The sequence below is a fragment of the Austrofundulus limnaeus genome, unplaced genomic scaffold (assembly GCF_001266775.1).
Source record: "Austrofundulus limnaeus strain Quisiro unplaced genomic scaffold, Austrofundulus_limnaeus-1.0 Scaffold80, whole genome shotgun sequence".
Taxonomy (NCBI): domain Eukaryota; kingdom Metazoa; phylum Chordata; class Actinopteri; order Cyprinodontiformes; family Rivulidae; genus Austrofundulus; species Austrofundulus limnaeus.
The window spans coordinates 484,677-496,271 of NW_013952482.1; the positions used below are offsets into that span (position 1 = coordinate 484,677).

Sequence of the window (11,595 nt, forward strand, 5' to 3'; positions counted from 1 at the left end):
TCTCAATCTAATGTTAAACCAGCTTTTAATTATGTGTTGTTATTTTCGGACATGTATCTACTGTATTTCAATTAACACATTCTAAGAAATATGACAAACATTATAAAGGTATAAAGTAGAAAACCCTAACTCTGTGTTGTATTTAATCAGTACTAACTATAAATTTCTTCAATATGGTTAATGTTTCATTCAGAAGACAGTAAAAACTCACTGGCAACACAGTACCGCCGGTCCCAGCTGTACCGGACCGTGATGGAGGAGCTCGAGGGCCTGACGCAGAGTGCAACCGAGGCAGCCGCAGGCGAAGAACAGGCGCCTGCTTATGTCACCTCCTTCCTCTATCAGGTCAACGTGTTTATATCTGAAAATTTCTCRGACAAAGATRTGCATTTCCTTTGTTTACAGCACATAAGTGAATCTCAGCTGAGCTAATGATTAACAGGAACAGATGAGTTTATCGGAGTCATTCACCTGTTATATCACTGTCCTCAGCTGTACGCTGGGTGAACCAATTCATAAAAAGACACTGATGATTATTTTATGTGTGTGAAACAGATGAGGGTGGTGTGTGGCAGGACGGTGCTGAACATTTTAAGGAACCCTCAGACCTCTTACGCCCAGCTAGCTCTCAACATCTTTTTTGGGATCCTGGTGGGACTCATTTACTACCAGATGCCCCTGACTCTGCCCGAGGCCTTACAGAACAGGTAGAAACGTAACCTGCAGCCCAAAGATTTCGCTCAGTGTAAAGGCTCTGTTTATACCCACATCAGATGGGCTGAAGTGTTTGAAATGGGGTTCTGTGGAAAAAATATGAACAATTAATATCTTACCTGCTGTAGATAGATCTTTGGACAGTTTAATTCTGACCAGATTGATGAGCAAATGACAAATTTTAGGACCAAAGTGGATTGCAACCATCTGTATTTGGCTTCAATTTAAAAAAAAATCTTACTGGTTCACATTAACATTAATTTAACTTTTATATTGTCACCAAACTTCCGGTAGAGCACCTTAAAAATTGTCATTTCTTGTTGTTCCAGCTTAAACCTCACACAAACACACCGGTAGTTTCTGCACAACTGGATTGCAGAACTATTTGTTTTGCTATTATTGGAATGTGAACATGTAAGAGACAATGAAATAGGATGCATAACCACATTCTAAGGTGTTTTCCTCTGTTTAAAGACCACAGAACAAGTTTTAACTGAAACTAGGAATTTTTGGTGCTCAGATGAACCATTCCTTGCACGTCAGAAATAACCAGTTTTGGGACTGGTTTCTGCTAATGGTATAAAAGATGCTTCACTGGGTTGTGTCTCCAAACTCAACTTGTATTGCTGTATGCATGTTGACTCTAATTTTATTGCAATAAAATTACTCAGAGACCATTGTAACGAAGAACCTTGTTGATCATGTATTTCTGGACTTTGTTTAACAGACATGGAAAAGTTTTGTTTTCACAACAGTTCACATTAACATTAATTTAACTTTTATACTGTCACCATTTTGAATATACACAATCATTCCAGATTTCAATGATATTCCCTCTTGAACGTCTTCAAACWGTGCTAAAAAAGCTACATCTAGCTGCCGCTGTAGTCCTTGCAAATAGAGTTCTCTGTAAATAACCACGTGATGGGAAATTGACAGAAATGTAAAGATTCAAAAATATCATTCACATAATTTCTGTGCTGTAAAGGTGTGCTAAAGGATTACTGTTTTCCTTGAAACTCAAGTCAGCAAAACAGGTACGATATTTATTCTTCATAACTTTTCCACAAAACTTCACTGTAAAAGACTGGGACTTCAATGCAATGGAAATAACAAAATACAGAGTTTTTTTTTAATTTCACAGCTTTATTTTAATTTTACAGGGCAGTTCTTGTAGGCCAGGTGTTGACAGAAAATTAAATAAATATATAAAGTCTGATCAACAAAAAATAATGGGAGGATAACAAAAAATGCACTAAACAGATGTCAAGTAGTACTCGCTGTATAATGCTATAATATCAGTGTAAAATAAAGACAAATATGAAATAAAAACATATTTCATATAGACAGGAAAAGMTGTTATCTTTTTTACATTTCTTATTAAATTTATGGAGTTCCTGATAATCCATCATCTTCCTCTGTCTGACAGGAGTGGAGCCTTTTTCTTCCTCATCATCAACATGGTATTTGGGAATCTTTCTGCTGTTGAGCTCTTTATCAATGAGAGGGTGATTTTCATGTAAGTGACATTTTCAGGTTATAAGTCAATTCACGTCATGTTATACTGTATACACTTGTGTTTTGTTTAAAACAACACAACTGTTTAACTTCTGTAACTAACTCATTTGCTCATGTAATGGTTTTACACCTTTAATTAAAAGAAACCGGCTGTTTTTATTTTGCTTTTTATAAATTGACACCTTCCTAAAATAATTGCCTCTGTYTTTTGGGGTTTTAAGTTTGTCAGGAATTTCAAAAATGACATATTGTACATTTACAGTATATTCACATTTTTTGTGTTTCAAAAATAAATGGGAATAAACATTTACAAGKTTTATATTCTGTCTATTAATTATAATGTTTATTTAAAGGAACAAGTCTTGTAGAGATGTTGTCTTTTGTTTTTTTCATTGATGTAATTTCTTTTCAGATCACATGAATGAAATACAGTAAAGTTTAATCTGCAGCAGACCGCTTGATTGTACACGCGTGCAGCAGCAACAAAAATTTAGATAAATAGTTTTGTGCATATTTATGTTTTTCTGTTTGTGTTTTTGTTTATTGTCATTGCAGTCATGAGAACTCTAGCGGTTATTATCGAACATCWGTTTACTTCCTGTCCAAGATCTTTGCTGACCTCATCCCAAACCGCATGATCCCCATATTTGTGTTTTCAGCCATCGCTTACTTTATGATGGGTAACTGCATCACAAACTCAAATAAACAGCAACAATGAAAAGAATGTGACACTTTGAAATCTCTCTGAGATGTTTTTATGTGTTTCTTGTGTTTCTTCAGGTTTAAAGCCAGACTTTGTGGCCTTCATCCTCTTCGCTCTGACCCTGTCTCTGGTCAGTCTGGCAGGAGTTGGTCTGGCCTTCCTTGTCTCAGCGAGCGTCTCCACATTTGCGATGGCTAATATCCTCATCGCTTTGCCCTTTGTCTTCATGATGGTGAGATGAAAGGAAATACAAAGCATTTCTTGAAGTGACAGCCAGCACCTTTTCTGTCAGTTTTAAACTGAGGTTGTCTTTTATTGAGAAATGATGGAGTTCAGTAATTTTTTTAAAATTATGCACAATTTCATGTGATCTTGTACAATCTGTCAGTGTTCAGAGTATGTGTTGGGAATGACTGTCAACTACTACCAATTTCAGCTAATTATCTGTAAAATAGAGCTGCATTTATTAACATGTTTTACTGTAATAGCCAAATTGGTCAAATTTTCAAATCCTGTTAAATTGTGGATGTATTTCAACTTTTAAGAACCCATCTAGAGCAGTGGTGCCCAAACTTTTTCCCAGGGAGGGCCAAAATTAAAATCTATCTGAGGGCTGTGGGCCAGATTGCATAATATATTATATAAAATGTAAATACTTCTTAAGTACAGTCCTTTTTTGATGATTAAGCTAGCAGCCAGAGCAGTGGCCCACGTATTTTTTTATTTTTATAATGTGCCCTTGGAGAAAGTTTGACGTACGCTTGGGCAGCAAAGACTCATGGGATGTTTCATAAACTGATAAAATATGAGATTTTGTGGTCTTTTAAAGTAGAGGTTCTCAAACTGGAGTCTGCGAGCCATTTAGGGAGTCCTAAAAAATATCAATATATTGTTAATTTGTTTTTTATTTTAATAATTGCATGCAGGGAAAGACATACTAGTAAAACAAACATACTAAACCAAACAAAAATCACATACTTATGGCATTTAAGGGTTTAAATTTTGGTTTGAAATGGGGTTTATGAGAGGGTCCCTGGAATTTTTTCACCCTTATAAGGGGGTCCCCAGACCCAAACAGTTTGTGAACCCCTGATAAAGTATTAAAATCTGCTGGTGGACCAAATCAAATGGCTTGGGCCCCACATGGGCACCTTTGATCTAGAGTTTTGAGGACATGAAGCAGAGGTTTTTTATTCTGGGTCTAACTCCTTCTCTCTCCTGTTGTAGGTCTTCGGTGGTTATCTTGTCAATCTCAACTCCATGCTGAGCTGGTTGTCCTGGCTGAAATGGGTCAGCATATTTAGCTATGGCCTGAACGTGAGTAAACAGTTCCGCCTCATGAGTCTGAATTGATTCTGGCTCTGTCCGTGAGTTCCCTCCAACCTGACCTCTTTTTTCCTCGCAGGCTGTTTACATCAACGAGATGAAGGGCCGGTTGTTCTACAGCAACAACACCATGTGAGTTTATTCACAGGCACTTTTCGACTCGCTGAAAAGCCTTTTTGATGGTAAAGGTCTCTCCTCTGTGCTGCAGTGTCCCGGGGGAGGTGTTCCTGCAGGGCATGGGCATCGACTACTCCACGTGGGGCTTCTGGCAGAACCAGGTGGCTCTGCTGGGAATCATTGTTGTCTGCATGATCCTGGCCTACGTGCAGCTGCTGCGAATCAAACGCTGGAAGTAAATCTTGCCCATCTGTTTATGTGCACAACCACACATTCTTTATTTTGTTTATTTAACAGAGGATAAAACTATTACATCATGATGTTTTCTATGTTGTYTTGTTTTATAAAAAAGGTGGATTACTTTTTTTATAGTGCACATGGAGTGTCAGGCTCACACTGAGCCCCACGTGTTATAACATTTGACTCTGACTGATAATCTGCTACTTAACACACTTGCTCTACGCACAAGGGAGTTTTTAACGAGAGGCAAGCCTTCGTCATAAAGCTCCTTACTGAGAGCGAGCTAATGTTAGCTGAGAGAAAGAAAATAAAGACATGAAGCTTGTCTTTATGAGTCTTTCACAAAAAACAGCTAAAAATATAGATTATTTTCTTTAATTATTTTAAAAAATATTATCAGATTTAAATGAAATATTTGTCAATAAAATCACCATCAAACATAAGTCATTAATTTGTCCTGAGTTGTAAAATTTCAGCATGCTGCAAAAAGCCTTACAAACAACAGTTTCCTCTTTAATTTCAACCAAAGTGGTAGTTTGAATCTTTAAGGCAGACATCTGGAATATGATTAATATATCACTTGTTGTAGACAGCGTTATAAAATGTTTATAAAATAGTGTAAACCGCTGTGGGATATTGGATGGCAACAACGTATATTCAGTCTGAGTTCAGCTGTATTTCTMATGATAAAGAGCAAGCAGGTAAGATTTTATTTGTTCATGTCCATTCCACAGAGCCCCACTCCAAAAAACATGAACTCTCTCTTTAAAGTAGAACGGATTAAGTCATCTGCATATCCAGAACGTTCTGTAATCTTATTCTTTGCTGAACCTAGTTGCTGTTTAGCATTTCATGAAATGCAGATGTTTTTGTTTTCCATGTGTAATTTTTTACGTTTCATCAAGACAAGCATTTATTTTCTTAAGCTTGTTTCTGAGACGTTTATTTGCAGCWYGTTATGTAAAGCTGTTATTTTGAGCACTTGATTGTTCTACAGCTAGTTAGAAAATAGTGTTTTGACCCATGGGTGCAGCTCTGTTGTCCTCCATCYATATTTTCAGTTACAGGCTGAGTCATTTCTACCTTCTCCTCTCTGTCAACGCTCTCTGGTTTCATTTAAGAGTCGATCGTCAGATTAACCTTCTGGGTGGATATAGCTCACTCACACCAAGGACCTATTCATTCATCGTTTACCCAGAATGCTTTGCGTGTAAATAAAATGGCCCCGTTCGAGTAATATATTTTTAAACCTTAAGTTTAAAAATTATAAAAACTAAACAKTTTTTTACAGTCTTTATTTTACAGGTAAAATATAAGTTTATCAAATAAAGTCTAATGTTACAACTTATCATGGATCCATTTAATCAAAATGAATTGTTTCATTGCATCCATTAAAATAAGACAGTTGTCTTGTTTTGGCAGCATATCTGCGTTACATAAGACTTTTCTATCATATCCCTTTTTAACATTCACCTTTAGAAACTTTTCCCACTGTTTCCACTGCTGTTCAGGCTTCTCCCCACAGTTACCGGTTTGTTCTCCAACCCACGGAGCCACTCGGTGCACTTCAGCACCACGCGCTCGTCCACACCGTAGTCCTCCTCCTCCTCGTACTCCACRTCATCGTACTTGTGTTTGTCGTTCAGGAGGGAGATCTTGACGATGGAGCTGATGTCTCCCAGGTCAGCATTATGAAGGTTCTTGGTGCCAACTCTGCCAGTCGAAGCTCCGTTCCTTTGAGTTGCAGACTGCTGCCTCCTCCTTCTGGAATCTGTGGCCCKTCCAGGAGCCCCTGCTCCACTTGCGGCGTTTCTACAACGCTGATGTCTCTCGCTGTTCCTCCGCTGCAGCAGCAGAACAGCTTCAGGTGTGAGTGTCAGCGTAAAACGGGTCTCTTCTTGCGTCCTTGTTCTGGCCTTCACCGGCGGTTCGGTCTTCTTCGCAGAGCTGTGGCCTGCATGGATGTGCTGCAGAGAYGCTCCTGGGCTCGAGCTGGGAGTGCTGTCTGACTGTGACGATGGTGGCAGCATGCGGTCCCTTTTGTTTGGAGCTGCAGAAACTCCTTTAGCTGATGTTAGTTGACTGTTGAGTTGATTCTTCTTCCCCAGCTGCCTCAAGTTTAACGTCAATTTCTCCTTGACTGAGCTTCCTTTGTCGTCTCTTTGGACTTTAGCTTTGGCCACATTGCTTGGAAATGAGGCGTCGCCAAGCCTCTCCTTCCCTGTCAGCCCTGGCACGGAGCRCGCGATGGATACTTGTGGTATGAATGGCATTTTAGCAACGCACAAAAGCAAGTAGGACAGGACTTCGGCTTTGCGGTAGAAGAAGGAGGGCACCACGGAGGAAACCAGCTTACTGAGGGAGGAAAGAGGTTCTGGAGGATCCTCAGCCATGCAGGGGTCATCAGGCAGCTAGAGCATCATCTGCCCAGGAACAGAAAACACCTTGAACTTTTCTATCCAAGCAGGAGGGAGGGTGGTGTCAGTGTCTAAGCATGGCCTCAGAAGAGGTGAACAAAAGGTATCTTAAATGCTCCTTACACCAGGCTCAAAGGACTAAAATAAACTAACGCGTGTAATCCTTCAGTGTGATCAGTGAGGGCACGTTTACTACACATCAAGTGCACATGCAGACTTTAATCCAGGCTGGCTGACGAGGAGGTTTATTGTGCACAAGAAGCAGAAAATAAGGAACTGTAATTGCATTTTGTATCCAAAGGTTCTCAACCAGCAGACAGATTTTCATAAAAYTTTCAAAGTAATCATTAGATGTTCGTATAGAACTGATGAACTTCTGGAGTCAATAAGATCCAAATTGGCTGTCACAGCTAAAAGACTTTAAACACAAAAATTGCTATACTCAKCCAATTTTACTGAYATTGAGCTAACATTTGGTATGGTAGTAGCTGAAAGRCATTTATAACACATGGWTGTTACCTGCTAGTGTGAGATCTGGTAACYATTGGAGTCAACTGTGTCTGTTAGCAAAAGTAGACAAAACCGAAATGATTTATGAATAATCTTAAACTCTGATGAAGCAGTCCTGTGTGTTTAGATTGAGTCAAAAGACTAAGGACACCCTTATATTTCATAAATAAAATGGAAAATGACATCTGAATACCCCAACAAGTAACGGGGTAAGGGAACTTCTGGAAATTGGCCACCATTTTGGATCAAATTCATTTTTTTCTTCTCCAATGGGAAGGTGTTTATTCAGCAGATCAAAGATGACCAGAATTGTCTCAGAAAGAGACTGCCACAATCACATTTGCAATATATTTTTGCTGGGGTATGCAGGCATTTCATTTTCCCTTTTAATTTTGAAATACGCAAGTGCCCTGAGTCTTTTGACTCACCCACAACTACAACTTTTTTTGTGAACTGATGCTGTTACACCTGAATTTCCCCTCTGCAGGACAATAAAGGCTGTTTCTATTCTATTTGGGGTCTACCAAATTCAAAATGGCTAACAAAGCTAACAGACATCACATAAGTAATGCTAAAATTCATTTTACATTAAAGATAAATTGGTGAGATGTGTGAACATCTTGCAAAATTGCAGGACATCATTTAGAAAGTTTGACATAAATTGGTATAGTTCAACATCTTCTCATGAGATGATTTTAGTTAAAAATAGTAAAAGGTGGTGTAACATGCAAGCCCCCCACCCCCCAAGAATTTTAAACTAACAGAACAACAAAAGAAAAAGCTGTTTTAGTATCTGTATTCACAAATTATTTTTCTTTTTCAGCACATTCACATCCAATTTAAAAATTGAAGCAAATGCTTCTTATTTTACTAAAATAAAAAAACAAAATCTGTGATGGACTTGCGACCTGTCCAGGGTGTACCCCACCCCTCGCACTGTGACTGCTGGATATGGGCACCAGTGACCCACGCAACTCTGAAAAGGAAGAAGCGTGTACAGAAAATGGATGGATGGCTGGATGGATAAAAAACAAAATACACAAGCCCAGAAAACGTTTATTGATTTTTTTACATATAAAACATGACTAAAAGCTGGTTAAATATATATTTTTAATTATTATTATTTTTCATTTTATTTTTTGTCGTTGTCCAACTTTTCATTTGAAGCATTGCCTCCTCTGGATATGTAGAACACGTTTACAAGAAGGACAGGTGTGGTAGGCATCTTTAAAGTGGTTCACAAAAAAGGGAATCAAGCAGCAGCCCAGAAACAACCTGTAGATCMAAACAAAGCATAAAAAGTTAGTCTAATTTTTGTAATTAGATTTGATTAGCACTGGCTTGTGTGAAGAATCTGAATGAGTCTCTCACCCACACAACACAAACAGAAGACACATGAGCCAGGTGTAAGTCCCGACTTTGAAGGTAACCTCTGTGGTGACTTGGGTTTGACAGGAGGCACAAGTTGCCAGTGCTGGAGAGTAAAGTGGCCTGGTCTCATAGCTCACAATCACAGGCCTAGAAACTATAAAAGGATGATAAGAGCAGATTGAATTAAAAGATAAACAGCTCCCCCTGCGATTCCGCACTGAAACGTGWGTAAAGAAAATGGATGTGATAAACGCTCCTACATATTTTTATAAAACARGAAATGTTATGATCCAGCTGAGGGATAAATTTTAGCATTCACCTTGTAGTGGTGACAAGGAGGAAAGTGGTGGAGGGTTACCGGGTGAGTGGATGTCCCAGACGCTTGCATTGTTAACAGATGCAGTCTCTCCTGAAAAGAAATAATGCGGATATRAATATACCAGTTTCAGCAAAATCTCAATATTTTTCAGGTCAGTAAAACAAAAATGAGTGACAATGCTTTAGACAGACAATATACGTAAAAATAAAAATAGTTTATTTTAGTGGCAAGTGTAAAGGGAGCAACTCTTTTTAGATAACTCTTAAGGAGAAAGAATAAACATTGGTAAAAATACAAAATAGGAAGCTCAACTGTGCAGCAGCAGTAAAATCTATTGGAGAGCAGTTTGATTCAAAATTAATTAAAAAAAATACTGTAATAATAAATATTCAAATAAATGTCTCCATGAAGGAAAACAAACTCCATATATTAAAATACATTTTAGCATGTCTATAATTTATGTATTTAAGGGTTTATTTAAAATTTATTCATATTTAAAATATTTGATGAATTCTTAAATCATTTCTTACAAGAAAAATTAGACATGCTAAAAAGGTATTTTAATATATTGATTGTTTTCTTTTATGGGGACATTTTTTATTTGATTAAATATTTATTATTACTTCAATGACAATATGTTTATTTCAGTTTGAATGAAATGGCTCTTCATATATTTCAACATTTAATCAGGCAAACTAAAATTCTACACATAAAAAAGATGTTATGACACAAAAAAGATGCTATGAGCATAGAATTGTCTTTATTAGATAAATGTTAACATGCACCTGGCAGTGGGGAGAAGACAGAAGGTGGTGGAGAGCTGACAAAATAAACGCCCGAACGTCTTCCAAAATCCCTCTTCCCACCCTCTTCTGGAAAGAATACATAATTAACTTCAACACTGTACTTCAATAAAAAAAACATGTTTTACTCCTAAACTGAAGCGTGGTGGGAAATATGACATTAAACAACAGTGCCACAGACAAAGAAAAGAAGCTCAAATTTGTTTTAACGTTTCCATCCAGCGGCAGCTTGGTGCAATTAAAAGAAAACTCTCCGGACCGCAAGAAATCTGCCAAATTTCTTAAATGTTAGAGATGTTTTTGGTTTTTTTAAACTACCATTTGCATTTGTAAGGAGTGGATGTCACAAATACTATTGGAGAAACCCTAATAAAAGATGGCTGCCACAGCTAATCCACACTTGCGAACACAAAAATGGCTAAAGCTCAGTTTTACAGATACTGAGCTAAATTTGGTCTGGTGGTAGCTGACAGTCACCCTCAACACATACTTCAAGTGACAAGAGGTCACTCAAGATTTAGCAATATGACTAACTGAGTTTCACACCCTGGCATGAAATGCAGTAGCAGGCCTTTAATCTCTAGACTTGTTTTACAGGAAACAAACCAAAAAATCTGGTAAAATGTCAACTCATGTTCAGATTGGATAAACAAAAATCCCTCAAGAGGACAGAAAAACCCACTAACAATCAGATCATTAATGACAAATGATTACAGATTACAGGTAAACTTCACCTGGTAGTGATGAGAGAGGAGGTGGTGGAGAGCTGACAGGTGAGTTGATGAGGGATGTTCTCACGCCGTGCTCTGAGACGGTCCCTCCTGGAAACAGTTTCTAGACATTTTAGCTTCAGCAACTTCTTTATCCAATCAAGCAAACAAGTGAGACGTTTCAGTCAGTTTTTACCTGATGAAAGGAAAGGAGGAGGTGTAGGTAAGGTTTCATCAGCTTTTGATTCCATTTAACATTAGGTGAAGTGCCACCAAAAAAACCCTCTGCTTTTGTCCAACAGCAGCTACACCTGAAGTCCCACCAGGTGCAACTAATTGAGCTTCGGAGTGGTTTTAAAAGCCCATTGCCAATGATCCAATGGTAGCATGACCTTTAAAATGGAAAGAAAGTTTAAAATGTTCTTTTTAAATCAAAGTCAAGACATTTACACAAACCTAAAGTCATATGCCCATAAGTAATTGTTATTGATGGAAGTAAATCATTCCACAAAAGTGCAAACAAATAAAATTACACATTTAATTTTCTGCTTTATTTTCTTTACTTGACCAATATGATCAGTGGCTGATACAAAGGATASAGAGATAACTAAAAATGTGGATACAGAGGTAACTAGAATTTTGTACTGACTACAGTTTTGCGGGAAAAAAAATGGGCAAAGGCATATTTTAATTAAATTAAAATTCAGTAATCCAGGAGGAAAAAGCTGGGTTTGATCTAACTTTGGTTTGCTTTCACAAACGCCAGGCCAGGCTGCAGGATGGGGAGGCTGTACTCTGTAACTATGTCAATTTTTTTTTATTAAAAAAGACAAAAAAATACATCATC

General features: G+C 37.8%; 2 protein-coding genes across 5 annotated transcripts in view; one reads left to right on the forward strand and one right to left on the reverse strand.

The window, feature by feature from the left end:
- Nucleotides 1-4,693, forward strand: part of abcg2b (ATP-binding cassette, sub-family G (WHITE), member 2b) — a gene marked incomplete in the record, with an annotated part of 13,458 nt that extends 8,765 nt beyond the window's left edge. Inside the window, 8 exon segments of the mRNA XM_014011382.1 lie at nucleotides 194-345; nucleotides 556-707; nucleotides 2,144-2,233; nucleotides 2,788-2,912; nucleotides 3,013-3,167; nucleotides 4,163-4,252; nucleotides 4,341-4,393; nucleotides 4,470-4,693. Coding sequence (XP_013866836.1) covers nucleotides 194-345; nucleotides 556-707; nucleotides 2,144-2,233; nucleotides 2,788-2,912; nucleotides 3,013-3,167; nucleotides 4,163-4,252; nucleotides 4,341-4,393; nucleotides 4,470-4,617 — 965 coding nt within the window.
- A 3,918-nt stretch (nucleotides 4,694-8,611) lies between these two features.
- Nucleotides 8,612-11,189, reverse strand: LOC106519638 (lipopolysaccharide-induced tumor necrosis factor-alpha factor homolog). 4 transcript variants are annotated; one of them, XM_014011391.1, is made up of 6 exons: nucleotides 10,945-11,189; nucleotides 10,773-10,859; nucleotides 10,021-10,107; nucleotides 9,275-9,325; nucleotides 8,917-9,070; nucleotides 8,612-8,820 (listed from the first exon to the last, which is right to left on the reverse strand). In XM_014011391.1, the coding sequence occupies exons 1-6, from the start codon at nucleotides 10,997-10,999 to the stop codon at nucleotides 8,703-8,705; spliced, it is 552 nt and encodes a 183-aa protein (XP_013866845.1). In that variant the 5' UTR covers nucleotides 11,000-11,189; the 3' UTR covers nucleotides 8,612-8,702. The 4 variants fall into 4 exon arrangements, with proteins under 4 accessions (XP_013866845.1, XP_013866844.1, XP_013866843.1 ...); XM_014011390.1 differs by having other exon boundaries at nucleotides 9,236-9,325; nucleotides 10,021-10,104; nucleotides 10,945-11,167; XM_014011389.1 differs by having other exon boundaries at nucleotides 9,236-9,325; nucleotides 10,945-11,159.
- Nucleotides 11,190-11,595: the final 406 nt, after the last annotated feature.

Bases quoted from the DNA above. Each gene is read 5' to 3' on its own strand.
- LOC106519638 (XM_014011389.1), bottom strand. From the start codon at position 10,999: ATGGAATCAAAAGCTGATGAAACCTTACCTACACCTCCTCCTTTCCTT. The intron at 10,860-10,944 runs GTAAAAACTGAC...AACTGTTTCCAG, and splicing joins TCCTCCTTTCCTTTCATCAG to GAGGGACCGTCTCAGAGCAC. The intron at 9,071-9,235 runs GTGAATGCTAAA...ATCCTTTTATAG, and splicing joins CTCCTTGTCACCACTACAAG to TTTCTAGGCCTGTGATTGTG.